Source organism: Mycothermus thermophilus (genome assembly GCF_041956435.1).
Source record: "Mycothermus thermophilus strain CBS 625.91 unplaced genomic scaffold VTJ04scaffold_5, whole genome shotgun sequence".
Lineage (NCBI taxonomy): Eukaryota > Fungi > Ascomycota > Sordariomycetes > Sordariales > Chaetomiaceae > Mycothermus > Mycothermus thermophilus.
Genome location: NW_027191431.1, coordinates 820,565 through 847,834, shown reverse-complemented (window position 1 = coordinate 847,834; position 27,270 = coordinate 820,565). Strand labels below are relative to the sequence as shown.

The following is a 27,270-nucleotide window of genomic DNA, read 5'->3' as shown; positions in this document are numbered from 1 at the left end:
CAAACGAGAGCACGAAGTACTGGCCCACGTATTCGCTGAGAGGCCGGTCGCGCTTTGTAAAGGGGATGTTGATCTTGTAGCGATGCCACTCCCGTGGGCCAAACCGGAAGGCGAGTTCTTGGTCTGTGAGATCCGCAGTGGGATCGGGGTCTGCGCCAGCGGCAGCCTCATGCTGCTCCACCACCATGCGCGCGGCCTTGAGCAGGCGATCCCACTCCTCAGCGTTCCAGTTTCCGCCCTCTGCGACAGCCTCCTTGCTGGGGGACGTATACACGTCCTCGGCGGTCTCGGGATCGTCACCACAGCCGATCCACCAGTTGCCCCACCTCTCCTCGCGGACCATCGAATTTACGCTTGTAAAAGTCTGCGCGCTCGATGAACCGCCGCACCGTCTCGTCGTCGATTTGATCCTTCCCAAGCACCTGACAGCATGCTCTCACAATCATGCGGATTATCTTGCACATCTCTGCGTCGTCCTCGTCGCCGTCATCATGCAGGGTATTGGTACACATCGGCGCGAACCGACACAACAACAAGATGACCAGGCCCGGAAGGGTCCCCCAGCGCTGCTTGGGTCGCTCAGTAGCAGTCGTTGCCGCGGCAGCGACAGCCCGCGAAAATAGCTCGAATTCGGCCCAGCGCAGGACGTACGGGTGCCAGCGGAATTGGTCATCGTATCCGATCCTGAGCGGGTACAGGCTTGCGAAGTCGCGGGCGATCTGAGGAGTGGAATATACGAGGGGGATAGAATTGAACCGGGGGTCGATTTCCAGGGAGAGGAAATAGGGTGGGTGTGGAGAGTAATAATCACTGTCATTTCTTTTGGCGCCGTCATCATCCTCTTCCTCCTCGTCCGCCTCCTTTTCTTCTTTTTCCTTTTCTCTTTCCTTTTCTTCTTCCTTTTTCTTTTTCTTTTTTGTTTTCTTCTTTCTTTTCCTGTTGTTTTTTTGTTACCGCCGTCGACGGTGCCAGCATCGTTGGTATTATCGTCTTCAGGTTTGTTGCCTCCGCCGGGCCTGAGCTCGGGGAAATTAGTCCATGAGATTGGGAACCTCAGCCCGAAGTTGCCGACAGTTCTATCGTCGTCTTCGTCTCTGCCGCCTGGGAGGACAGATGCAGGATCCCACAACTCGTCGTCCTCTTGGCAGAAGATGGCCGCTCCGGCTATGTGAAAAGGATGCTCGTATGGAGAAGGGGACGCAACCTTGGTGAACCAGTAATAATCGGTCCAGAACCGTTTGGTTTTTGAACAGTGGAATCGGTGAGGCAGGGAGAGCCATGGTGATGGTTTGGTCCTGTTTAACTTGCGGTTGGGAGAGAATGGGGAAAAGATGGTAACGAGGCGGGAAAGGGAGCAGAGAGGGTGAGTTCGGTGAGTTGCTCGGGACCGGCGGTCAAGGCTTCCTTGTGAGGCAAGAAGACAAAGGCGCCTTTAAACACCGAGAAGAAACATGTTCCCGTCCCCTTTTCGGAGTCGCGTACCTGCAGGGTTGTGTGGTCGTTTTGTTGGGTGTCAAAACCCCGCGCAATAACCTTATCGTAGCCTCAGCTGACGGGGTGACAGCGTCCAATCTCCTTCGGTGTTCCACCCCACTGAATAGGCAACTACAGTAGTCTTGGTGTTTTGTTTTTCAGGTCTCTCAGGTCAAGGCTCGAGCCCCTTTTCTGGAAGCGGCTGAAGCTGCGGGTTCGGGAAAGTGATGGCTATGCTGCGGCGAAACAATAAGGGGTCCTCGAGCCTGGATAACAACCTGGAAAACGGATATTCAGTTCTACCTCTTCGGGTCTGCCGGAGCACAGCCGGTGCCAAGCCGGCACCGAGCGCCCGGATCGGCCCCACCAAGCGCGGGGTGCAGGGATTCGAACAGCTTCCAGCAGCCGCACACTTTCCTCCAACAAACCTTGATCTTTCAGCTCCTGCAACATTTGTCCGTCCCAGAATCGCAACCTCAACACACAGCATGTAAGTCTAGCCTCTATTTCCCCTTCATTTTCCCGCTCATGTTAGATCTAACCCACAACCCAGGATCGACCCCGCCATCCGGCTGCGTCGAGCAATTCATGCAAACGACGCGCTCCTGGCGCGCCGCATCCTCCGCTCTCATCCCCACCTCCTCCACAACCCCGACCACACCCCACTCACAGGCAACGCCAACTCCAACCTCCACCTAGCAGCGTCGCTGGGCCATCTCCCGATATGCAAGCTCCTGGTCGAGCTGGGCCACGAGAATCCCACGCCAGCTCTCAATGACATGCACCAAACAGCCCTCATGCTCGCCGCCGCCGCGGGTCACACCGAGGTCGTCCACTTCCTGTGCGAGTCCGACCCGTCATGTATCCTGCGGCAGGACGCACGGGGACGGGATGCCATCATGGAAGCGAGCTTAGCAGGGCATGACACGGTCGTGCAGATCCTGTTGACGTATGTTCCGGGAGGGGCACCGGCGGCGCTGTCGCGGGCGGATGCGGACGGGAACACGGCGCTGCACTTTGCCAGCAGCAACGGACACATGCCGGTCGTAAGGACGTTGCTGGCCGCTGGCGCGAATCCGCTCAAAAAGAATGCTTGGAATTGGACACCTGTGGCGTACAGCGCCACCGTTAAGGTCGAGGTGGCCTTCAAGCAGCTGGTGGCGGAGATGGTAAAGAGTGGCTTGGGGAGCGCGGTGAAGATGGCGGGGAAGGAGGTTGGTGATTAAGATGATCTGAGCGTCCCGGGATTTGCGGACGGCTTGAATCCCGAGTTATCGAAAGGGTGTTACTCGCTCGGATTCAACCCGGTTTCCTGTTCTCGAGAAGGAAACTAAGAGAAAAATCCATAGCCAGAGAAGATGATTACGACTAATCTTGCCATCACCTTGACGAACACAGACATGTGACATTTCCTCCAACTTCTGCTCAATCACCAATTAATTAATATATTGATGGGTATTCTGAGACACATCCCTTCCACACACACACATACTATCCCTCCAACGGCATCCCATTAGCTCTCCTTCCATCCCGGTGTTCTTCTGGCCCTTTCTACTGCAGGACCTCAGTGCAACTGGGGTCCGGGCACACCGCAGGCACCGACTCCTCTTTGTACCATGATTCACTGGTATCAACCTGAGCAACAACGTAGTAGCCGTCTGGGCAGATCGGCAGGTCGCACTGCTGGAAGGACCACGACGACGTGAGCGCAAGACATCCCGAATCGTAGTCATACGCTGAGGCATTTCCGCAGTCCTCACCCAGTGCCTCAGCAGGGTTCTCGCAGCTGATGTGGACGCGCAGGCGATCGAGACCGCGGCTGGGCTCGGGATCAAAAGAGCTGACGCCCGCAATCACTTCGGCGCAGGAGGTGTTGTGAGAGTCGGGATAGATCCTGATGGCTCCTTGACCGATGATCGAGTTTGTGACCTCTCCATTGGCGTACGTGTTCAAGTAATAGTACGTGAAGTTCACGGCTTGCTCAGGATCGATTTGGAGGTAGATGCCGGGGTTCGAGGTGCAGCCCAGGTCCTTGAGCTCCTTATGATTATCCCATCCCGAAATCCAAGCAGTTTGGGCACAAGTCGCGACCGGCTCCGGGAACTGCGTCTGGCAGCAGCAGCACTCCATTGGAGTTTCTTCGCACGTAAATGAGAAGGAGAACTGCGTGGCCGTGTCCCTAGGCTTGCATCTGCTGCTCCGCTTCTTCTTGGCCAGGCCGATGGGCTCGCCGTCAGCCCAGCAAGTCTGGCCATTGACGGCAGAATGCAGGGCGATGTAGAGCTGGGCCTGGCAGATGGCTTCCTGAGTGAACTCGATACCCGCCCTGTAGTGAAGCCAGTACATGGGGACGGCGCATGAAGAGCCACTGCAGTAGTCGTTAAAGTTGAAGTTGTCGGTGTCCGAGTCCGTGATGGGGGAGGTCGAAATGTGAAGCTTGGCCTGCTCGAGACCATCACCGATGAGGTTGAAGACGATGCAGTACCCCAAGTCGCACAGCTCGTAACTCACGGCGACGCCGTTGGACTTGTCGTTACCGCAAACCAAGGGGATGGTGAAAGGCTCCAGCTATGGGGGTAAAAGACCGCCGACGCACATCGGGTACTGTTCGCCGGTGCACCCTTCATCAGACTGGCGCCTGAAGACATTGGGGTAAGGTGAAATGTCTCGGGCCTTGAGGTCAACGCCCGGTGGAAGACAATAGCCATTATCTTGAACCCGGCAAATCGGAAGGCCGTCCTGGGCAAGCGCAGCGCCGACCAACCCGCCGAGGGCGGTGACGAGAGTCGAGGACCTCATGGTGATGGTGTTGTCATTCAAGTTGTTGTCCCTGGACCACAAGGGGACTACCTGAACCAAAGAATCCCATGTTGCGATCCCAAGAATTTAAGACAACAGCATGGGCTTTCTCTCCAGACCCGCAACTTGGCCCCCGTTCATCTTGCCAAAACAACCTCAGAGACTTGCCCGAGGTTAAGCCCATCATGGGAAGATCATGACTTCTTCGGGTGCGATCAGAATTCAATCGCACCTTTAGTGGCTTGGACTCATTGGCCATCACCTCAGCTGAACTAGTCTTGGCCTACAGCGACAACACAGAACTGGCATCGCATGCATGATGAACCCTGTTTTTCACCGCTCAAAACGACGCATGGCATTTTTGAAATGCCCTCAGCCGCAACTTCTAAATGACCCGGGCTAAGATGTGGCGGCTGACTATTGACTCCCCGCTGCTGTTGACTAGATCTCCGCCAGTGAACGGCGACTTCTCCACGGAACAACGCATCGTTGGGCCTGCCAGCCAACAGGTTGGATCTTCGTTGATGTGTTCTCTGACCTTCTAGAGGAAGAAAAATCGCGGTGTTGACCTTCGTGTTCACGGGTCCCCTCATGCAAGTCAAAAGATAGGGTTGATGAGTTGGCCACCTGGTGTAGAGCTGAATTTCCCAGAATGTTCCGGACGTGGGAAACATGCAAAAACAGCAGAATCCTTCGCGACTACGTAGGTACTTACGGAGTACTTACAGGGGTTTCGGAGATGAGTGCGAACGCTCGAAGCCACCGGCTAGGACAGGGGGAAAGGAGGTGCTCACCTCTCCCGAGAACACAAAGTCCGCGGACACATTCCTCCCCGCATCAGCTGATCGTGAGAGCGTCGAGATCGCCTTGGGGGTTGTCAACCACCGTGTACAGAACGCTCCGAAATATCAGACTTGGGTGGTTCCTTTCACCCATTTCAGCAAAGAGGCTACGGCAGATTAGGGGACCGGAGAGCTAGGTAGATGGCAGTTGTAATGTTGTGGACTTCAGACAATGCTCTGAAATGAGGAGAGAGAAAGGAACAAAGCCATGGATCGACGGAGCAGAAAGCCAGCCTGGGCATCTTTGGACAAGGGTTCTTATCGAGCAAACACAACGTCTTCTGTCTCTGTCTGGAACTGTTGTGTTTGCTCAAGGAGTTTGGCCCTTGAGAAAGCACTCAATGCAGCCTGTCGAGAGTTGATGACAACACAACAACACAACAACGCAAGAATCAATTCGTTGGGTGCTTCGAATGCGACTCGGAGAACTGCTACTCCATATCAATTGCTCGATTGACCAAGAAAGGTCTGCCTTGACTGCTCCGCGAGGGCCCGGTCTCATCCGTGTACGGCTGTGTGGTGCCTGATGGATAATGGTCAGCAATGTTGGCTAGTTCTCTTCTCTTAATCTTCATGTGTCGGGAAGATTCGGCCTCGCAGCTTTCCTCCGGGGCGTCTGGCAGGCCATTTGATGGATGAGTTGGTGGGCGGGTTGGCGTCTTTTGGTCTGATCCAGAACATGAGGGTGCCGCACCATAATTCTGGGGGAATGTGATTCAGTTTAGGTCAGGCCGTGGACATGGAAGCTGTCTCTTGGGAAACAGCCCGTCATAAATAGTTACAAACTGATGGAGTCAGGGGCTGCTGGTGAAAGAGACCATCACCACCAACTGAAGGGGTGTTCAGAAACGCATAGGACAATCTGCGCGTCAGGCAGCCATCACTGAGTTGGAAAACAGCTCAGGGTGTTGAATGAGTTCAGTCTGCTCAGAAATCTTTTGGGGGGAAAGGTGCCGACCAGATACGCTTCGGGAGCTTTGGATTCCAGGTTGAAGACGGCGACATTCCAGAGCCCGAGGCACTGCATTCCAAGGCCGATTAAACGCAACGCGTCTCAAGCAGTTCATGGAGGACTCATTAGAAAACTATATCCAGCCTTGGAGCAACGAGGGTAATCAAATCACTCTAAGATGTTGTGTGTTGTCTTGTTACAATACCAGATATTTCAATGACACACCGCGAGGACACTTGCCAGCAACTTCCCACAGTCAAACAGAGTAGAAGCACTCCCAGGTAACTGGCGGCGTGATTGGCCTCGAGAGGGAATGAAGGCCTCGGAAAATGTGGTGGCATGATGAGCCGACATGACCCATCCGCTTCACATTCTGAAGGGTCATGGTAACTTGTGTCTTGTTGCGCAGCCTGTCATGAGAATTTCCCAGAAGACTTCCTGCCACGAAGGTGACTTATGACAGTCTTGCCAAACACATGACTCCGACAGCTGTTCCAGGGGAACGATGGGTCATGCGCTGGCACTAAGAGATCCTGCCAACACCCTTCGCATGGAACCCTCGGGACAACGATGGAGAACACATCATGGGTCCTGATAAAGGTACTATTGGTAAGATTTCATTATAAGACGTGGGATAACCTGACCCTGACGAGTTCAGCCCATGAGCATACGGTTGTGTGCTTTTAGACAAGATGAAAATCGAATGTTGGGCACGTGAGGGATTAAGACAATGAAACTCTGGATTCGTTAGACAAGTAGTTTAGACGATCCCATCTCAAGCGGTCTACGTAGTCAAGAAACTCTAGGAAGGATCCGCTAGGCAGTAGGGTAATATCAGATATTTTGCACATGAACGGTCCAAACAATGCGGCTGGCAAACTAGTCCCATTTTGAGCGGTCCTACCAAGACAGGATGTCAGACGGGTTAGGAGCACGTGTAAGGTCACAACAAGGATCTAGGTTGGTGGACAGTTTCAGAACTCGAGACTGACCCTTCGTGGTTGATGGTGTCAACGAGTTTCAAGGGAACAGCTTGCCGAGTAGTTCACACGTGTATACCAACAAAGCAACTTGAAAGTCCTAGAGTCGAAAGTTAGGATAGGATGTGGGTGATGTGTGCACCTAAATGAAGTATATATTCTGCTATTTCTACCTGGGGTTCTCTCACTCCTGTCCTTCTATTCCTCATCACTTCCCAGGGTATTATTAGGCACTCCTCTTGTACCTCCCAGGTATATCTTCCCCATTCACGCCGCGGACCTCACATATAGCATAACGACCTTGCTTCTTCAACCTTTGACACACCAGCCAACATCCATTCTACATATCTTCGCAGCCAACATCACCGATGTCCTCGCCTCCTGGTGAGAGCAACCCTAACAACAACTCCAACAACAACAACGCCCAAGACCGCGGCCAGGGCCCCCCTGTTCCCGATTCTGGGGCCATTCCTACTCCCGTGTACTACACCACAACTGGTTATCCAGCCACGTACTACTACTACAACCCGGTCTATGTGGCCCCGCCCCCCTATACCACCATGGCCGCTGCTCCTGCTCCGGCTATGGGCACTGCCATCGCCATCGACCCGCACACCAACCAGATGTATCAGTATGTCTCGGGACTTGCCGGAAGCAACCGCCACCCCATGACCGCTCCGCCCGTCGATCCTGAGTTCCCTGCCGCCAACCTCATCAATTCCACGGGTGGCGCGGGCTGTGAACCTGGCTTCAACTACTTCTTCCCGAGCGAGCACGCCAACATGATCGTGCTTAAGTGCAAGACGGCCCCCTGGAAGCTGACCCCTGGCACGTATGACACCATCCCCTACCATGCGGCCAAGGTGCCTGCCAACGTCACGCTCTCGGAGCTGCTGGCAGGCTTTGGCGCCAACAATCCGGACAAGTCCAAGAACCAGCTCTGGGAGGTGTATCCCCAGGGCGGTGGTGCTTGGGGCTGGAAGGAGCACATCAAGGGAGACGACGAAGAGATGATGAAACGCACTGTCAAGGATCAGGGCTGGGCCATCAAAAGGGGTGGTAAGGTGCCGCCTGTGTATCTGTGGATCACCAAGAACTGAAGAGACGATGAGTGGAAGGTGAATATGTAGCAAGCTGATGACGGATCAGGTCAGGCCACTCAGGGACGGGAATCAAGGCATTCATGGCATTCAGTGTATTTTCTATTAGAATTAGCATGAGCATGGGCATGCGGTGAAACAATAGTACAGGAGTTTTCTTCGTTGAACTGCCGTCGGGCGGAAAGAGCAGGACCTCGACGATCGGGTTGATGCCAAGATGGGTTTCCGCTGTCCAAAGCAATGAGGTCCTTCGCCATTGGTGACACATAGAACCTGCAGACTATCCGTTCTCAAGTCTGACAATGACACTGATAGATGCGGTTGGCGTTGATTTCAGTGAGCTTGCATGCCAACATCCCATGTGCTCTTTGTGACATGTGACGGAGTCGTGGTTGAGGTTAAGGTTATCCGACCCCCTGAAGCAGATCTCCCGCAACCCCTGTCAACTTCTGAAACAGGCAATGTGGGTCCTCTCAGGGGTATTGTCGGGATCGGAACCTGCCCGACAGCTCATCGGAACGCACCCGTCCACGGTCAGCTTTTCAGACCTTCTTCTCTCCAGCAAAACACAAGTCGGGGCCCATCCATTCCACAACAACCCTCCCATCAGGTGCTATCTTGGATCCACTCGGTGTTTGTCCGGCGTTGAGGTCGTAAACTGCCCGACATTGAACCCGTTGTCTCTTCGGCTCTTCTCCGACTGCACCCATCCGAGCCGGCCCCACCGCGGCGCCGCCCCGGAATGGCCGCCGAGCGGGCGATGGAGCGCCGGAATGAGCGCGCCGACCAACGCCGCCGCAGAAAGATTCCGCTTGCATGCGAGCCCTGCCGGGAACGCAAGTCGAGATGCGATGGCGCGAAACCCATCTGTTCTACCTGTCAGCGGAGGGCTCTGCCCCTTCATCACTGTGTTTACATCCTAGAGAATGCTCGCACGGCGAGCAATGAAGCGTTCGTAGATTTGACTATTGTTCCTATCTGTATTTGATGCCCCTTGCAGACGTACTGACGTATCTCATCTAGGTACATCAAGGTCTTGCATGACCGTATCAGGCGTCTTGAGAAGGCTTGCAACGACCACGGCGTTCCTGTCCCTCCATTGGAACCCGTTGCCGGCGACGCGGAGCCAACTCCGGATCGGACCCGGCACACCCTGCCGCCCCTCAACCCAGCCACTGCCATCTCAGATCATCCTACCCCTCCAAGTTTGCGGCCCCCACCCTCCGAGCCGTCTCCCGACCACGAGAGGCTCGATGCCACGGAGTCTGCTGCCAGCGTGACCGCCATGGGCACCGTCTCTACGGAGCATGACGTCTGTCAGGCATTCGACACGACGAATGAGTTCTACGGCAGCTCCTCGGCGGCGTCCTTCATGAAGGAGGCATGCACGACCATCAAGCCCCACACCAAGCCGCACGAAGACCCGGCTCGGACATTTGGTACCGCGGGCTTCCCGCCGCGCTTCCCTGAATCATGGCCGTCCAAGGGCCTGCAGCTGAGTCAGACCGAACGCTTCGTCCTGCCGCCGCGAAGTCTGGCCGACCACTTGATCAGTCGCTTCTTTGAGAGGGTTTATTGGCTTCACCCCTTTTTCCACAAACCGACCTTCCTCCATGCGTATGAAACCCTCTGGCGGCCGGCTCATGAGCTGCCAAAGACGCAGCCCATCCCCGGTTTAGGGTTGGGTAGCCCCGGAGCGGATGCCACCACCATCGTGTTCCACGCCGGGTTGAACGGCATCTTTGCGTTGGGCGCGCAGTTCTCAGACTTTAGTCCCAAAGACAAGGCGACGGCTGTCGAGACGTTTTTTAACCGCAGCAAGTCGTTTATTTGCCTCGACTTCATTGACATGAATAACGTTGGCGTGGTCCAGGCGTTGCTCATCTTGAGCTTGTTGCTACAGAGCACGCCGTTTCCGTGTCGGTGCTGGAATGCCGTGGGACTGGCTTGCCGCGTCGCCCAGGGGCTTGGCCTCCATGCGGAGTCGGGTCGGACGTCTCGGTCACCGCTGGAGACGGAGATCCGGCGGAGGACGTGGCATGGGTGTGTGACATTGGACATGTGAGTTGATGTTTCCTTTCCCGTGTCTTGTCCTGTTCGTTGTCTAACACCCAACAGGGTCGTGAGCATGATCTACGGTCGCCCCGACATGACAGCCCATGTCCCACATTTGCCACTCCCGACGACTGAGGAGTATGAACAGCTGGACGATCCCAAGTCACCGGGACGCGACTCGAGTAGCAACAACCCTTCCAAGATGATCTTTTATGCCGAGTACATCCGGCAGTGCCGTATCCTCGGCGAGATCCTTTCCAACGTCTACATTGGAGCCCCCATCAACACTTCCCAGTCCTCTTCCTTGTTCGACCACGGCAAGGCACGGGGCATGGACTCCATCCTGGAATTGGATGCAAAGCTTTCGCAGTATGAGGCTGCCCTCCCACCCATCATGTCCTGGACATCTCCTTGCGATATCAGTGGTCTCGATGCAGAGAGGAAGTCAATCATCATGACCCAGCGGACGGTGCTTCGCGCGAGGTAAGTCATCCTCAAACTTTTTGGCTGGTTGTTGCTCACCCGTCCTCCAGCTTCCTCTACCTCCGCCTGATGCTGCATCGGCCCATCCTAACCCAGCTCTGCTCCAACCCCGAGCCGGCCCACGAGACCGGTGCGTCAGCCCCGACCGGACCAGCCGGCCAAGAGCTCTTCACCTCCTTCGCCGCCGGCTGCGCCAGAATATGTCTCAGCGCCGCCATGGACCTGATCGAGCTCGTCCAAGCCACCTACCGCACCAATACCACCGGCGGGTGGTGGTGGGATGGGCTCTACACCCTGACCGCCGGGCTTGCCGTCATCGTCGCCTACCTCTCCCCGCCGCTGCTGGCCTCCCTCGATCGCGACCGCCTGGAACGGTCTTGGATGATGTGCCAGGAGATTTTGGAGCATTTTGCGTCGTTCAGCATCTCGGCGCAGAGGTCGTTGGGACTGCTGCGCAGGGTGCGTGCGGACGTGATGGCCCGGTCGTCGGGTGATAAGGACCAGCACCCGGAACAGCAGCCGCATGGTAATAGAGGTCCGACGATAGGAGCACTCGCGGCGAATGGCGAGCCGGCAAAGATGGAACAGGACCCGACGGCCGCGCATCATCATCACCATCATCATCAGCTTGATGAGGGCATGTTCCAGCTCGGAGGGGGGTTCCAGTGGCAGTTGCCGACGGGAGTTGGACCGGAGATGATGGATTCGGGGTTGTTGTTTAATTGGGATCAGTCATTGGAGTTTTTGACGGGCGGGGTGGTGGATGGGAATCATTAGCTTGTCTGCACCGTGTGTGCATGTTGAAAGTCGGGTGAGGGATGGAGTTTTGGTTGACGCAGGCGAGGCTTGGATATCGAGGAAAACTTGGCAGGGCTTGTTTTGGAGTTATACGGGTGGGACGGCAGCTCATATCAAATGTATTTTTACAATCCAATCTGTTTCATTTATTCTCTCTCTTTTGGTGCTTTGTTTTAGTCACCAGCAGCCAGACAAACCCCGGATTACCAGGAAACCCGAAAGTTAGCTGTGACAGGCCAAAATACGACGTAGGAGTTTGTTGGAGCCCGTCGTTCTCGCGTGTTCCGAATCCTACCGAGGCAAAGCAACTACGCTTGGATGCCCTCATACCATCCGTCGGGCTTTGTCTCGTTGCCATGGATAGCAAGCGGCGAAAGATGGGCCCCTGAAAGCAGCTTACGCGTCACAACTTAAAGTTATGTTGGCCGCTTTTGAACCATTTCCAAAGCCGGATGAATAGGTATTTATGATGGAGCCCCTAAATGCGGTTGCAATGAACGTCGGTAAAAAGGTCGGCACCCGCTGGGATCGGGATAATAGGACAACATTGGCCTTTTGACTCGAAACTCACAGAGCAAGACAAGTTGCACAACAACTCATACAGAACAAATGGTAAGTTGGCCCCCAAACGTCCTAAAATGAGATCAGACATGGAGGATTGACAACAACCCAGCCGCCGTCAACCTCACCTGCAGAGGATGAGAGCCCCCTCTCCCCAGGGGAGCAGCTTATCCTGCTATTCAAGCTCTTCGTGATCAGTAAGGCCAACATCCTCACCGCATACGCAGCTTGGGAGTCCCATCTAACGCGCAGCACAGTCCCTCCCCAAATCCTCCTCAACCTCATTCGATGCTACGCCCTCGCCGCGATCCGCGGGATCTCATTCCGCGGATACGCGCAGATCGCCTACTACCGCATCGCGCTGCACAACTTCAACTTGCGCGAACTCCGCACTCTCTCACCCCCGACGCGTACCGTCTACGAAACCTGGATCGCTCGCCAGAAGCAACGGGCCCAGGCGGCGCTGGCTGCCGGAACTGGCGGACGTCGCGAGGCATTCCTCGCGTCAAGGTTGAAGGTGGATATCGAGCCCCTTTCTGATGGCAAGTCCTCAGTGCTTTGGATCGGCGATCGCAGGCGCGCGAGCAAGTTTGTGTATTTTATGCACGGGGGAGGGTATGTGGTGCCTGCGCAAGTGGGACACATGGAGTGGTGCGCGCGTGCGTATCTGCTGGCGTCTCCAGCCGCGGTCGCAGCGGACGAGGGAGAGCAACGTGACGAGGTCGCCGTCGCTGTGCTTCAGTACTCTCACAGTCCTGCAGCCAAGTATCCCACCCAACTCCAGCAGGCGGCAGATGGGCTGATCCGCATTCTCACGACCTCGTCTCCTGGGGGTGTGCGGCCCGGAAACTTGGTCATCGGCGGCGACTCTGCCGGCGGGAACCTCGTCGCGCAGCTGCTTGGTCATCTTCTGCATCCGCATCCCGCTGTGAAGGAGGTTAAGCTTGTTGAGCCGCTCGCCGGCGCGTTCCTGGTCTCGCCGTGGCTGAGTGCGACCAACGATTGGCCCAGCGTGCGCCGGAACGGTGGGATTGATATGATTTCTGCAGGGTCGATGCCGATGGTGTCGGCGGGAATTTTGGATGATGGGAGTGGACAGATGATCAATGCGGCGGAGGAGAGAGAGGGCAAAGGGTGGGCGATGCCCATGGATCTGCCCGGGGAGAAGAGGGTAGAATGGTTCCGGGGATTGGGCGCAGTAGTGAGGAAGGTGTATGTGACGGCTGGAGAGCAGGAGATTTTGTTGGATCAGTGTGTTGCGCTTGTGGACGCGGTGCGCCGAGGGAATGATGCGAAGGAGGTAGAGGTTAGGTTCGATGTGATGAGAGATGAGGCGCATGACTGGGTGATGTTGGAGGGCCAGAGAGAGGTTGATGGGGATGCCACTCAAAGGATGAGGGAATGGTTCAAGGGAGTGTTTTGGGGCCGAGATTGAGGTGGTGAGTTTGGAAGTTGACAGACAGCATGCCTTCGTCCTCGAGGCCCATCAACTTTAATTTCCTCTCGCCATCTGGGAATGTTTAGTAGGTACGGTACCTAAGTACATACAATTGATATGTGTTCCATCGTCGCATGTTATATCTGAGTTATCCGACTAGCAGGATTAGGATGGTTGGCATAATAATATACTCCATACTACTCCTCCTCTTTATTTTACGTATGTACATGACTATGAGCAAGCAGTCAATCACCCAGCGGGTTTGCGTCAGCCAAGACTCCCTGGCGCCGCTGCATCTCATCTCTCAGCCCTATGACAACAACCTTCTCCCAAACACAACACAGCAACCTCCATAGCTTCTCGGCAGCTCACCCTCGGTTGTGGGAGCTCCAAATTCCATCAAAAAGAGATTAATAGAGACAAGTGAATGACGCTTCCATTGAGTCAAACATCATCAAAGAGCGAGTTGACTACTTTTTGTCGTATTCCCTGGGAAAAGACCGGGCCAAGCAGGCACTTCATTCAGATCAAACTTCCAGCTCGTCCTAATTTTTCCAGAAGCAGTCAGCACTTAGCAGTCAATAGCGTTGTCAGCCGTCGGTTCAAGGCTGGTTTCCCAACAGCGTGAACAGCGGCCTAGACCAACGTGGGCGTCGTCCCCTACTTCAGCTCTCCACTACTCCAATGGCGCCTCCAGATGAACCCACATAGCACGCCCTTGTGTCTGGGTCTGGGTCTAGGCCAGGTACACAGCGGAGTTCCGCCCGCCAGTTTTCTTCCACGCTATTGTTTTCCCCCAACTGATAGTCCACTTCACGGCAGTTCTTTCTGCAGGGAGACAGGGGAAGGGCTCGCGTGAGTAAGCTGAGGAGATCATTGTGATACCCGGAACATCCGGCATGGAAAACAAACAAAAAGCGCGCATTTCCCAAACGTGGAGGAGGATGGATTTGGACACCGTCATCATCCCGTTTTGTGGTTGGGATTCCGAGGGCTTGCTCGTCCAAGCCTCATCCATTCCTTGATCCGGACATCTTTGGCTGGAATCCAGTCCTTACACTCATTCAATCCCATCCGGCCACCTCAGCATGCGCGGTCCGTTCAAGGCGGCCGCCGTTGTCGCCGGCTCCAGCCTCCTCGCCGATCTCGCCGCTGCCGGCCCGGCGTCCCTTCACCGGAGGCAGAATGAGCCCAGCTTGACGGATTGCGCGCTCCCCGAGACCCACGGCAGCATTTATGAAACCGCCACGGAAAAGTTCGAAATCCTCTGCGGGTTCGACTACCCTGGCGGCGACTACGCCGTTATCACAGCCGAGACCTTTGAGGCCTGCATTCAAGCCTGCGAGTCAGACCAGAGGTGTGCTGATGTCGCCTACGGCTTCGGCACTCAGGCATGCTATCTCAAGGACGCGGTAACGACTGCGACCGAGAATCTCGGCGTCCACGCTGCGCGCAAGCTCTTCAATGAGAATGCTCCCATTAGCTGCCATCTGCCCGATGTCGATGGCACCATCTACAACCAGGACCTGCAGAGTCCCTTCGAGATCAACTGCGGTATCGACTTCGTTGCCCCCGATATCGCTGCGCTCCCGGCGGATTCTTTCGCCGCCTGCATGAAGGCCTGCGATGAGAACCAGGCTTGCGGAAGCGTTTCCTATGTCTTCCGCGCCAACATGTGCTACCTCAAGGGCCACACTGACAACTTGGTCGAGGCCGAGGGTGTCTGGGGTGCCGAGAAGCTAGAGTTCTGCGAGTCTCTCCCGCTGACCTGCGAAAACAACGCCAGCAACGGCACCATCTACACCACGAGTGGCTCTTCCTTCCTCATCCTGTGCGGCGTCGACTACGGTGGCGGTGACATGGCCGCGGCCCCGGCCGACACCTTCAACGACTGCCTGGACCTCTGCGGTGAGACCCAGGGCTGCATCGATGTGTCGTACGCCAGCGGAATGTGCTATCTGAAGAGCTCCCTCGGCACCTTGAATGAGGCTGGCTGGGTTTGGACTGGAAGGAAGATCATCGAGGGCGAGGAGCCGACTGAGCCCACCGTCCTCACTTGTGTCGACAACGCCATGGATGGCAAGACCTTCACCTCCACCAGCGGAAGGGAGTACTCCATCATCTGCGGCAAGGAGTATCCCGGTGGCGACCTCCAGGGTGTCGTGGCGGCGAGCTTCGAGGCCTGCGTTGATGCCTGCGACGCCACGGAAGGCTGCATCGATGTCTCCTACGTCCCCGGATACTGCTACGTGAAGAGCTCCCTGTCCACCCTTCAGGACGCAGCCAATGTGTGGACCGCCGTTCTCCTCGACCCTGTTGTCGCACCGGAGCCCGTTGCTCCCCTTTCCTGCGCCGACGGTAGCATCGACGGCACCACGTTCATTTCCTCGGCTGGCAGGGAGTACGTCATCCGGTGCGGCGTGGACTACTTCGGCGGCGACATGGGCATGGTGTATCTCGACACCTTCGAGAAGTGCATCGAAGCCTGCGACGCGAATGAGGGCTGCATCGACGTGGCATACGCCGGGCAGGCCTGCTACATGAAGAACCAAGTTTCGGAGCAGTCCCCGGCGGCGTGGGTTTGGAACGCTCTCCTCCTGAGCGAGGCCCCGTCGACCCCCACAACCACCGCGCCTGTCGAGACAAGCGCACCTTCGGAGACGACCGCGGCGCCCACTTCCACGTCTCCATCCGAACCGCCTTGCGAGATTGTCCCTGACACCGTCTATCTCCCTGGTAACCACCGCGATCTTGACAAGTCCTCGCCTGACCGCTACATTCCCGAGACGCAGATTACGTTGAACTACGCAACGTTTACCCTCCACGCCCTGCAGATGCAGCTCGAGATGACCAAGCCAACCATCGTGCTCGAATACATTGCCGGCGTCAAGGGCGTGTCGTGCGCGGCTGGGACTATAACCATCGAGTTTTGGGACGTTGCCTCCAGCATGGCCGCCGTTGCGCAATGGGACACGACTCCTCCGCTTTTTGTTACATTTGGTACCGGGTGCAATGCCCCGTACGTGCGAGGATTCTGGGACGCCACTCAGCGCGTGTCTTTGCAAGGCGAATATCAACCGTTGTACACCTTCTCAGCAACCCAGAAGAGCCTCGAGGAGGTCGCCACCGCGGCCACGTACACGTACGGCAAGAATGATGGCCTGGGCGGCACGACCTACACTTACACCACCACTGGCGTCCCCGCTGAGCCGTCTGCGGTCCTGGACTGCCCGGCGCCTTCAGATTGAGAAGACGCATTGCCAATTCAGAGCCTGAGATTGAAGTTGGGCTGATGTACATAGGTGGATGGGGATAACGGGATATTTATGTGTTTTGTTACCTTAACGAGAAGTAATCACTGTTGTGCCTTAATAATGTGACATGTTTTGGAGAATCTAGGCTTTGGTCCGTTTCTCTTCGCGAGTTCTCATCGTCATTTACTCAAACCGAGCGCTGTTGTTTCTGGCGTTCCTGTCCCGCCGGCTGTCGTTGGGGAAAACCGTGCTTGCTCGGAGATAATGGCTATCAACCCTGGCAAGGTCAGGTATCTGGTCAAGACCGCGTCTTGACCATACCGTTCGTTTCTCTGGCTGCCTCTCGAGATTTCGAGTACCCAGTGCCCCGTACTTATACCAAGTAGTGGTTGTCATCGTCTTGTCGGATTACCTCGTCGGATTACTGTCCAAGACTTGGAGAATTGGAGAAGCTGTGTGGGGAAATAACTTGGCCACCCCTTGCCCCTGACCGGCGATGGACGCCTCCCCCGCAGCCAAGACGGGTGCCCCTGTTCGAGCCTCGGCTCGCTCCACGTCCTGCTGGTTCCTGACGCGATGGAGCCCAAATCGGTCGTGTGCGCGTTTGAACGCCCGGGAAGCCAGCGCCAGCCGCAGGCAAACGACAACGGAGTGTCCGACGGTATCGTGCCACTCCGGCGGATAATCGCGTCTTCCCGATCCGCGCTCCACTGAAGGTATCCCGGACACAGAGGGTACATACATCCAGCTGATGTTTACTTGCCTACCTGACCTACCTTCTTAACTGAGGTTCAGTGTAACCCAAGTTTAATCGAACCACTCACTATTATACCTCGGCTCACCTCCGAGTCCCCTTCAGCTCAAAAACTTGAAAGAATTAGAGGCATCTACTCCCTATCTTCAGACATCCGCATGTCCAGAAACCGCCAGCGTCTTGAACAATCGGCGCCATGACAACACCCGCCGCGGCTCCCGTATCCATCAGCCTCCCCAAGGTGGCCGACGTCCTCACCCCAACGCAATGGGCCGTTTTCATGTCCTTGATGGACGCCGTTGTCCCTGAGATTCGCAAGGAGGTCGATAACGCCCAGGCCCAAGATACATCCGTCATTCATATCTCCAGCGCCGACTACTCGGATACCGCCGTCCGGCTGCGCAATGCAGTATCTCCGGCTAACCCTTCTTCCGACGACCTGGAAACGTACCTCGCCGAGCGACCCTCCAGCAATCCAGCTTTTGCCGAGCTCCTCCGCGTCATTCTCAGCAACCTGCCACCAGACAAGCAACGAGCCCTGCGCATCCTCCTGTTCCTCTTGAAGTAAGTCCATCCACCTCTCCGCTCATTGACTTAGCACTCACGACCCTTGATAGCACCCGGCCCGGCAGCTTCCTCCTCACATCCTACGCCACACCCGTGGCCGCGCTGCCAGTACAGGACCGCATCAAGATCATTCAGGGCTGGTCTGCCTCCTTACTGTGGTCCTTCCGCGGCATCGCCAAAAGCATCACCAGCCTGGGCAAGCTGGGGTACATCCGGACCAGCCCCTCCTTCCCTGCCGTCACGGGCTTTCCGCGCGTGCCATCGGACTGGACGCCGGGCGCCACATCGTATCCGTACGAATTTCTCCAGTTCGCCACGGGCGTGGGCATGGTGGAAGTTGTCACGGACGTGGTCATCATCGGCTCCGGGTGCGGCGCTGGCGTGGTCGCGAACCGTCTGGCCAAGGAGTTTGGCGGGTCGGTTAGGGTGCTGGTGCTGGAGAAGGGGAAACATTTTGATGCGAAGTACTTTCCGCTCGACCAGGCCGCGGGGTTGGCGAGCATGTTTGAAGCGGGCGGTGTTGTGGAATCGGATGACGGGTCCATCACCGTCACGGCTGGCTCGTGCTTTGGTGGCGGCGGCACGGTCAACTGGTCTGCGAGCTTGAAGACGCAGGAGATTGTGCTCAAGGAATGGGCGGAAATTTCGAAGCTGTCGTTCTTTGAGGGGCCCGAATTCCAGGCCTGCTTGGACCGTGTGTACGAGCACATGGGCTGCGATCCAGAAGTGATCACTCCAAATCACGGCAACCGTGTGCTTCTGGATGGTGCGAAGAAGCTGGGTCTGAACCCGAAGCTTGTACCGCAGAACACGGGAGGGAAGAAGCATGACTGTGGGTACTGCACGTTGGGCTGCTGGAAAGGAGAGAAGAAGGGTCCTGTGAACGGGTGGTTCCCTGAAGCTGCGGAGAAGGGGACCAAGTTTGCGCAGCGTTTCCTTGCGGAGAAAGTCGTGTTTGAGCAAAAGAAGGGCAAGAAGGTGGCCAAAGGTGTCCAGGGTGTGTGGACTGCTGAAGGTGGTGAGAAGGTCCCAGTAATCGTGAGGGCTAAGAAGGTGGTTGTCAGCTGCGGAACTCTCTGGAGTCCTGTGATCCTGATGAACAGTGGCATCAAGGTATGTTCTTCTGGTCAATATCTGTTTCCGATAGGCTGGTGCTAACCGTCAGCAGAACCCACAACTCGGCAAGAACCTGTACCTCCACCCCGTCAACTTCGTGTCAGGGGTCTTCGACGAGGATGTCCAGCCATGGGAAGGTGGCTCCCTCACTTCCGTCGTGAGCGACTTCGACAACCTCGACGGCAAGGGCCATGGCGTCAAGATCGAAGCCATGTCCATGATGGTATATCTTCCCACTCTCCGGCATTTCCAACTCTCCTTGCTAACTAACACCTCCACCAGCCGGCTGCCTGTCTCCCATTCATCCCCTGGACCTCCGGCCCCGACTTCAAGGTTGACGCCGCCAAGTACCGGCGCCTAAACACCCTCTTCGCCATCGCTCGCGACCGCGACACGGGCTACATCTACCGGGACGCCGCCACCGGCCGGCCGCGCGTCGTCTACACCCCGTCCGCCTTTGACCGCGCACACATCCTCCGCGGCCTCGTCGAGCTCAGCCGAATCCTGCTCGCCGGCGGGGCGCGCGAGATTCGGCCAGTCCTTCCCGGGCTGGAACCGTTCGTGCGCAAGACAAACCCGTCTGAAGAGCCCACCGAGGAAGAGAAGCAGGAGTTCGAGGCGTGGTTGGAGAAGTTACAGGCTCATGGCAACAAGCCGCCCCTGACGCCGTTCGCGTCAGCGCACCAGATGGGCACGTGCCGCATGGCGGCGAAGGCGAAGGACGGGGTGGTGGATGGAAGTGGACGGGTTCATGGCGTCGAGGGGCTCTACGTGGCGGATGCTAGCGTGTTCCCGAGCGCGAGCGGCGTGAATCCCATGGTTAGTGTGATGGCTTTAGCGGACTGGATTGCGACGGCGCTCTGCGAGGAGATTAGGGCGGGGGAGAAAGGGGAGGAGGTCCAGGCGAGGTTGTGATGTGTGATGACGGAGTTATGGTGTCATGGTATTTGAGCCTTGCTATCGATGAGTTATTACGTATATCTCACGATACGGAGTATGTGTATGCATTGGCACCGCGAGGCAGTTAACTGTATGTACGAGTCCGGTTGGGTGGTTCGTCAGTGTGCAGGAGTTCAAGAGAGGGCTTGATGTGGAGCGCGCCACTTTGCTCGGGATGTCAGTAAACGCAAATAGAGAGAATGAATGGATAGTAATCGTTGATGCCTTCGTTTTCATCTTCTCTTTATTTTTCTTGCTTTTTAGAGTCTTGGGTTTCATTTTTCTTCTTGTTCTTTCATGCTGTTGCCTCTTCTCTTATTTTTACATGCCTCTTTCCAGACCTTGTTTACGAATCTCTCACCAAGAAGGATCAATACTGGAGCAAACCCAAGAAAGTTGTTAATTATCATCTGGGCAAATGGGATGGTCGGCGCATCTCTTTAGCCCATCGATTATTGTCGTGAACTAACTCATCTACTAGCGGTGCTATTTCTGGACTCCGATGTTGTAACTGTGGCGGAGTGATCAACCCGCAACGTAACCCTAATTATTTTGCCAGAACACAAATTGGGCATTCGAGGAATATCAAACTGGCATTCACACTGGGCGACGATGAGTACTATGAATGGTGCTGGAGGGGTGTATTTCTTCCACAAGTCACAATCATTCTTGTTTGCGACAGCCATATTGGACAGAAGATTATATCCAGCCAGAAGATGGCGAGAGAAACAAATGTAGAGACGCTCATAATAAAAACCACGCATGATTATATTCTGGGAATCTGTAGGAACGAACGACATGTGTGTATCTGGAATGGAATTACTTCCCCTTGCATCCTCTAGCAACATGAACACCTCACCCCTGATCCCGGTTGTTACCCTCACACACACCGCTCGTCCGGAGTCGTTGGTCTAAGAGGCATAGCTTTTTACATCGGCATGCCCTCGACACCCGGAAGCTTATCAAGCCCTAACGCAGCGTTAGCCTTTTGTTCATTTGGTTCATTTTGCCAACACACAGAAGGAAGAAAGAAAACACAAGACACAAAGGGAGGCAAAAAACATACAGCCATCAATATCCTCGTGAGCAGCACGCCTGACGGTGCAGCGCCTGCCGACCTCGATGCTCTGGGTGCGGAGGTTAGCGCACTGAGCGCCGAAGCAGCCGGCCGTATCCATGGCGCGCTGCAGCGAGTCGCCCTTCCAGCCAAAGACGTAGTCGCCGTGCTGGCCGAGACCGGTCGGGTCGCCCGTCGAGAGGACGAACGGCTGCGAGCCGTCGGCGGGCCACTCGTTGCGGTTGTTGAACTGCGTAGTGTCCCAGACAACCTCGTACATGAGCTGCGGGATCTTGACCGGGTGGCTCGCCGGGCAGGGGCCGCTGGTGCCCAGGAAGTTGGTCGGGCCGTTGGTGGGATAGGCAACCTGAGATGGCGGGGTTAGTGTCGATGGTCTGAGTAAGATCAGGGGTAAGGTAAGGAAAGGGTAGGCTTACGTGGTCCTGGTGGTTAGGGGTGTCGAGGTTCTTGCCGTCCCAGCAGCTGTCCTTGGGTCAGTACAGCGAGGCTTCTTTTGTGGCTGTCATGGAGGACTTACGTTGGGAAGAGGATGTTGCTGCGAATGCCACCCGGGCAGACCTTGTTGGGCAGCCTCTCGGAGTCGACAGAGTCATCCATGCAGGGAGCGCCAGTGTCGCCACCGAAGTTCGGGCCGGCTGTATGTTGTCAGTCTACATGCCCACGCACCAGGGTGAACTGAGGATTGCTTACTGTAGCAGCGGTAGCAGTTCTGGCGCTTCAGCCTGTTGTCGGGGCGAGACCGCATGTTCGGGTCACCGACGAGCATACGGAAGCCCTAGTGAACACATATCAGCATGCCGTACTCTGGCGAAGAGGATAGGCCCGACATACTGGCTTGAAGGCCGTGACGCGGCCAGGCTGGTCCGAGACATAGTAGACCAGGATACCGCCCTGAGTCTGGGTGCTGTAGCGGTCGTTGAACTGGAATCTGTAGCCCCAAAGACCAGCGTCAGTCACTTAGACTCATCCAAAAACATCTACCTTTACCGCCATGTTCTCAATGTCCATATCTGGGTTGTCACTTACGCATGGCTGCCCTGCGGCACACGCTTGTAAGAGCCGTTGCGGGCACGGAAGTAGAGGTTGGCAGTCCCTATTGGTATCACGGCATTAGTTCATGGTCCTCCATGTGGTTCTCGTCGGTGGTAACGAACAGTAGTTGCTGAAGTCATCGGCGAACGAGCAAGTTGTGCAGGTAGCGTGCTCAGCGACGTCGTCGGTGGGCATGGTCACGTTGAAGGCGTTGCCACCCACGATCTGGTGGACGTGAGGGCTAGGGATCTGGCCCGGGTTGACGAGGGGGTCCACACGGTCAATGACGATGTTGGCGCAGCCGAAACGAAGCACTGTCCAGAAAATAGGTCTGTCAGCCAGAGGACGGTCTCGAAAAAAGGTGGGCCGTGGTCTCCCGTACTCGTCTGCTGGAAGATGCCGCCGAACTGGGGCGCCGCCTCAGCGAGCGTCGCCGACAGGGCAAGCACCGCCGACTTGCTTGACAAACGCATGGTGGGCAACTGGAGGATAGCTCCTGGGGAAGGTTGTCGAGGATGGCGTCGTGAGACGGTTGACCTAGAAGCAGCCCGGGAGGTCTACTATTGTCGTTGGGTGTCTCGAACAAGTTGGCAACCCAAGCGTACGCACCCATGCCAGCGGGTCACCCTCGACTCTCTTATATGTCTACATGTTCAACGGTGCATACGTCGTCAACGCCCCCGTAGAGTTCCATCCTACGACTTGGTCCCCGGATTTCATCCATTACCGGCGCCAAACTGCCGTGCTAGGATAAGGGATGCAACAAAAAGTGCCGAGACCTTGGATTCGGAGGTTATCAGAAGGCAGAAAGCGTGCGGTATATGGCTAGCCATCTATGTTGATATTGGGGCCATATGCAGGAGCCTATAGGAGCGACGGTTGGGCGGCATTGGTCTTGGTCCGGGTGATGGGGGTTAAATACCTGGGGTAGAAAAGGGTGACATGGGCTCGCAACGGCAAATTCCCACTCGTCGACTCGTGGCGAGGCACTGCGACGTCATGGAGCATACCGGCGCCATTCCTGCCAGTTCGGCGGCAGATTTATGCCAGGCTCACTAAGCAACACTATACACGAGAGAAACGTCCCGGCGGCGACTTGCCAGATTTGGACGCCACGAGAGTGCCCAGAGCACCACCAGCATCTCTTTGCAAAGCACCATATCTGTGTCCTACTCGAATAGTCAAGGAAATGGTTGACCCTCCACATCATCGAACCGAATAATAATAGATACCAGTCCAAACCCAAACAGTCTACAGTATTAACCTGTCGTTGGTGGATTCAATATTTCCGGCCCGGGGAGGTGATACCTGACCGGGTTTCTCGACGCTATGTAGGGTGAGGTTCTCGGGCTTCTTCCACATGGTTTCTGGCCGTGCAGTGACACGCTGCCATCAATCAGCTTCGGAAACCGGGACGAAGCTGCAGATGTTACAAGCGAACTGGGGATATTGATTGCGGCAGGCCCGTTATGGAACGTCGAAGACCACAAGATCATGGTCCTTCTGTCGTTGACTGAACATGGCGGGCAAAAGGAGCTTTCTCCTTATTAAGTGGCGTTTGAAGGTAGCCCTATGTAGCATGCAGCGAGGATTGGGTGCCGTTGAAAACCTTTTCATTCAAAGAGACGTAAGACGACCTCCCTTGTCACGTTTTCTCGTGACATCTCGGCGATAATACTCCGTTTCTTGATATTAACACGTCAAGTGGTATTGTGAATGCCAGGAGCAGGAGACCGCCGTGATGTGGACTATTCTGTCGAGTACGACTTCATTTCATAGCCTAGATTATTACATTCAGGGCTCAGGGGGGAGATTATCACCTCTGAACACCTATGTTCACATTCAACCATAGAATAAGCATATAGAATGTACTTTTCGTGTCCCATGCAGATCGGCTGATTCAGTGTGTTTGTTGTTTGTGGTTGTCGAAAAACGATCCATTTTCCTCCCCGGAATACAGAGCAATGAAGCAGAGAGAATAAGGGAAAAGGGGAAAAAGGAAGGAAAGGGAAAGAAGAAAAAAGGAAAGAAAAGAACACAAGTATGAAGAAAAACATGAGAAAATTAAGTACGCTGGTCTCCTTTCTCTGAGCCCAATCCCGGGCACTTTTTGCTGTCATCATTCTGGCCTACCCACTTCGCGTTAGGGCCCGATGTCCTCACACCAGGCTGTCTAGAACGTCACTGGGAGTTTGACGATGCCCACATCCCTGTCACGGGGTGTGTATTCAATGTCCTCGATGGGCGTGGCTAGCTTGAGATTCGGCAGCTTCCCAAACAGTTGACCTGGTAGGAATCATGGCATTAGATTCACGCCCGGGACTTGCCCATCACCACACTCCACACGACCTCATACACCTCGAGCATATTATGAAGACCAATTTATGGGAGAGAACTTACTAAACACACTGGTCAACTCGGCCTTGGCCAAATGCTCGGCAATACAGCGGTGCTCCCCATAGCCGAAGCCGAGAGCGTCTTCCTTGGGCCACTTTCGATGCATGTCAAACTCGTCAGGCCTCTCGAAGACGTCCTCGTCGCGGTTGGCTGATTGGTTCGATGCGATGATGCCTTCTGCGGCCTTGATTGTCTGTGGGGGTGTGTCAATGGGTCATGACGAACTCGCAAAAAAGCCTCTCTGTCTCTATAAAGGGCAATACCTGTCCGCCAATCTCGACGTCTTCCTTTGCTGTGCGTTTGATGGCCATCGCAGATGCCGTATGGTATCGGCACAGCTCCTCAACAAAAGGCCCGGCCCATTTCTGCGGGTCGGCCTTCAGCTCGGCCATTTGATCTGGGTGTTGAAACAGTGTCACGACCCCCTTTTCGGCCACGTCAGTAACCTTTTGTTCATGTGTAATATGGGCAAGAGGATGTTACCGCACCAGAGCAATCATGTTGACCATGGTGGCGTTGCCAGCTACAAGAAGCAGGAATGCCATTTGCACAGCGTCGGCCATCTCGAGGTTGCCTGTCTTGACATGCTCCGTAACCAGCTGGCTGACCAAGTCGTCCTTGGGCTGCTGAAGGCGCTTGTCGCAGAGCTCGCGAAGATAACGGATGAGCTCACTGTATCCCAATTATTAGCACTTCGTCAAAGCGGCCAATGTAAGCCCAGAGGCGTGGGCCCTCATGGTTGCAACCCACTCTGCTGCAGCGGAAGCTTCACGAGCCGTCGAACTCCCGTTGGTTCTGATGGCGTTCTGCTGGGTCAAGAACTCGAGATCCTCGAAAGGGACGCCGAGAATCGTGTAGATGATCTGATGAGACGTAGTCAGTATGCCCATCAATATGACGAGAGAATCAAAATGCTGGAGTACGTACGTAGGATGGAACTGGCAAGGCGAAATGTTCCACAAAGTCCACCGGGCCATCAGCGCAGCCCTTCGCCTTCAAACGATCAAGCAAGTCATTGACCGTCTTGTCAATGTATGGACGCATTGATTGGACCTTCTCCGGGGTGAACCACGGCTGAACCATGCCACTATTGATCGACGCTTGTCATCAGCAGCCTATAATGGGCGGGTAGTCAACCACATCAAGCTTTGGCTGTACGCACCGATGCTTGGTATGTTCGGGCGGATCCATGTCCACAAACGTCGGACGCTGCTGGGCTGCGATCTTTCCACCCTCGCTGAACTCAGGGAAGCCGGGACGGCGTCGTTCCTTGGACAACCGCCGATCCGTCGCCACCTGACAGACATCGCGGTGCTTGGTCACCAGCCAGGCCAGGGAGCCATCGAACAGGCTGACACGCGAGATTGGCTCCTCGCGGCGTAGACGGGCAAACTCGGCCGGAGGATCAAGGCCAGAAGCGCGCTCGAACGGAAAGCGCGGAGGGGTTACGGAGGTTGAGGGCTTGGAGGACATGGTGGTGGGTGGTGTGACGGGGGATGTTGAGGTGGTGTATGGCGAGGTAAAAGGATTGTTATGAGTGAGGCACAGGACGGGTTTGGTGATGCTGTTTCTGGTCCTGATGGTAGTTCTGATGCGAACGGTGCGAGCGAGATGGTGGACAGATGTGGTCATTACGAGGCAATATGGCCAAGTCACTGGCAAGGCCGGGACAGAGATGTTGAATGAACCAAGTTATGACTTTTGATGGAAAATAAGGTAGGTACTCCCGATTCGTGAGGACGAATGCGGAAAGGGGCATGTCGGTCAATTCTGTATCATTGAGCTCTCTAAACCTGATGTTTGCGTGGCCCTTATGAACAAATCTGGAACACGGGCGACCAAAGCTGCAAGATTGCGGCCGTTGACGAGTTGCGAGCCCAGCGCGTCATAGTGGCACGACACCGACAGATTTAATGGCCTGGACTCCAAGATAGGATGAACTCCAACAACGTCTCCGCGGAGTTACCTAGGTCGCGGGGTCGTCGAGTCTGCAGAGGGAGCGTTGTGAATCGCCCGGTTAGTCACTGCAGCTGCAGTATTACGTGACTCGAATTGATTCCAAGGTATCAATTGAGCTATGTATCAGGCTCATCAACAACCTAGACTATCGGGCCTTCTTTGAGTCTCGTTCGAGGCTGGAAACATCATGTCGATAATAGACAGGAAACTCAGGTACCTAGAACCGGTGAGAGGGAACCTTCATACCTGGGTGGCACATACCCGCAGAGTTTTCGCACGCGGCCATTACGTCTAAGTATTTGTTTGTTGACCGACATAACTCCCTTATGTACTGCAATCGACCACCCTACGCCGACGTCCTCCGGCCATTTCGGTCGGCCCACCTGGCGCATCGGTCGGAGTGGGTCCGGTCCGTGTTGGCCCAGGCCCGGCCAAGTTGCCCCACTTCGGTCTTTGGGCTGACCCGGAGGCCGACGCCAGCCGAGGGAGGTTGACCAAAAAAAGGAATAAACAGGAAAGAAGAAGAAGTGATGAAGAAAAAAGAGAGCGTAAAGATGAGGAGCAGGAGGTTTAGCGAAATTAGAACAAGTACGGAACTGCTGTTAAACGGCGGCTGACGGTTGAGTCCCATACCATATTCACCTATAATTTTACCTTTCTATGAGTATCAAGATTAACCGGAGCGATGGTCCG

At 55.5% G+C, this 27,270-nt stretch overlaps 10 protein-coding genes across 10 annotated transcripts in view; 6 read left to right on the top strand and 4 right to left on the bottom strand.

Annotated features, from left to right (window-relative positions):
* VTJ04DRAFT_7342 (uncharacterized protein) overlaps nt 1–975 on the bottom strand; it is a gene marked incomplete at both ends in the record, with an annotated part of 1,941 nt that extends 966 nt beyond the window's left edge. The window contains 3 exons of the mRNA XM_069365659.1: nt 21–240; nt 341–719; nt 955–975. Of these exons, the coding sequence (XP_069216671.1) occupies nt 21–240; nt 341–719; nt 955–975 (620 nt within the window). The remainder of the gene's footprint in view (nt 1–20; nt 241–340; nt 720–954) is intronic.
* A 725-nt stretch (nt 976–1,700) lies between these two features.
* VTJ04DRAFT_7341 (uncharacterized protein) lies at nt 1,701–2,699 on the top strand (the record flags this gene model as incomplete). Its single annotated transcript, XM_069365658.1, has 2 exons — nt 1,701–1,963; nt 2,027–2,699. 2 exons carry the CDS (start codon nt 1,701–1,703, stop codon nt 2,697–2,699), a joined length of 936 nt encoding a protein of 311 aa, XP_069216670.1.
* Nucleotides 2,700–3,024: 325 nt separating this feature from the next.
* Nucleotides 3,025–4,531, bottom strand: VTJ04DRAFT_7340 (uncharacterized protein; the record flags this gene model as incomplete). The annotated part of the gene is made up of 3 exons (XM_069365657.1): nt 3,025–4,041; nt 4,120–4,323; nt 4,505–4,531. 3 exons carry the CDS (start codon nt 4,529–4,531, stop codon nt 3,025–3,027), a joined length of 1,248 nt encoding a protein of 415 aa, XP_069216669.1.
* Nucleotides 4,532–7,414: 2,883 nt separating this feature from the next.
* VTJ04DRAFT_7339 (uncharacterized protein) lies at nt 7,415–8,146 on the top strand (the record flags this gene model as incomplete). Its single annotated transcript, XM_069365655.1, has 1 exon — nt 7,415–8,146. The coding sequence occupies one exon, from the start codon at nt 7,415–7,417 to the stop codon at nt 8,144–8,146; it is 732 nt and encodes a 243-aa protein (XP_069216668.1).
* A 742-nt stretch (nt 8,147–8,888) lies between these two features.
* On the top strand, nt 8,889–11,461 carry VTJ04DRAFT_7338 (uncharacterized protein; the record flags this gene model as incomplete). The annotated part of the gene is made up of 4 exons (XM_069365654.1): nt 8,889–9,097; nt 9,170–10,207; nt 10,265–10,684; nt 10,735–11,461. The coding sequence occupies 4 exons, from the start codon at nt 8,889–8,891 to the stop codon at nt 11,459–11,461; spliced, it is 2,394 nt and encodes a 797-aa protein (XP_069216667.1).
* A 630-nt stretch (nt 11,462–12,091) lies between these two features.
* Nucleotides 12,092–13,478, top strand: VTJ04DRAFT_7337 (uncharacterized protein; the record flags this gene model as incomplete). Its single annotated transcript, XM_069365653.1, has 3 exons — nt 12,092–12,094; nt 12,156–12,240; nt 12,301–13,478. 3 exons carry the CDS (start codon nt 12,092–12,094, stop codon nt 13,476–13,478), a joined length of 1,266 nt encoding a protein of 421 aa, XP_069216666.1.
* Nucleotides 13,479–14,569: 1,091 nt separating this feature from the next.
* On the top strand, nt 14,570–16,729 carry VTJ04DRAFT_7336 (uncharacterized protein; the record flags this gene model as incomplete). Its single annotated transcript, XM_069365652.1, has 1 exon — nt 14,570–16,729. The coding sequence occupies one exon, from the start codon at nt 14,570–14,572 to the stop codon at nt 16,727–16,729; it is 2,160 nt and encodes a 719-aa protein (XP_069216665.1).
* Nucleotides 16,730–17,685: 956 nt separating this feature from the next.
* Nucleotides 17,686–20,087, top strand: VTJ04DRAFT_7335 (uncharacterized protein; the record flags this gene model as incomplete). Its single annotated transcript, XM_069365651.1, has 4 exons — nt 17,686–18,053; nt 18,107–19,169; nt 19,225–19,395; nt 19,455–20,087. 4 exons carry the CDS (start codon nt 17,686–17,688, stop codon nt 20,085–20,087), a joined length of 2,235 nt encoding a protein of 744 aa, XP_069216664.1.
* Nucleotides 20,088–21,039: 952 nt separating this feature from the next.
* VTJ04DRAFT_7334 (uncharacterized protein) lies at nt 21,040–22,694 on the bottom strand (the record flags this gene model as incomplete). The annotated part of the gene is made up of 9 exons (XM_069365650.1): nt 21,040–21,080; nt 21,178–21,535; nt 21,606–21,651; nt 21,707–21,824; nt 21,880–21,964; nt 22,021–22,117; nt 22,216–22,282; nt 22,344–22,535; nt 22,604–22,694. The coding sequence occupies 9 exons, from the start codon at nt 22,692–22,694 to the stop codon at nt 21,040–21,042; spliced, it is 1,095 nt and encodes a 364-aa protein (XP_069216663.1).
* Nucleotides 22,695–24,394: 1,700 nt separating this feature from the next.
* On the bottom strand, nt 24,395–26,091 carry VTJ04DRAFT_7333 (uncharacterized protein; the record flags this gene model as incomplete). Its single annotated transcript, XM_069365649.1, has 7 exons — nt 24,395–24,507; nt 24,622–24,811; nt 24,882–25,043; nt 25,107–25,290; nt 25,369–25,481; nt 25,546–25,705; nt 25,781–26,091. 7 exons carry the CDS (start codon nt 26,089–26,091, stop codon nt 24,395–24,397), a joined length of 1,233 nt encoding a protein of 410 aa, XP_069216662.1.
* Between the last annotated feature and the right edge of the window lie 1,179 nt (nt 26,092–27,270).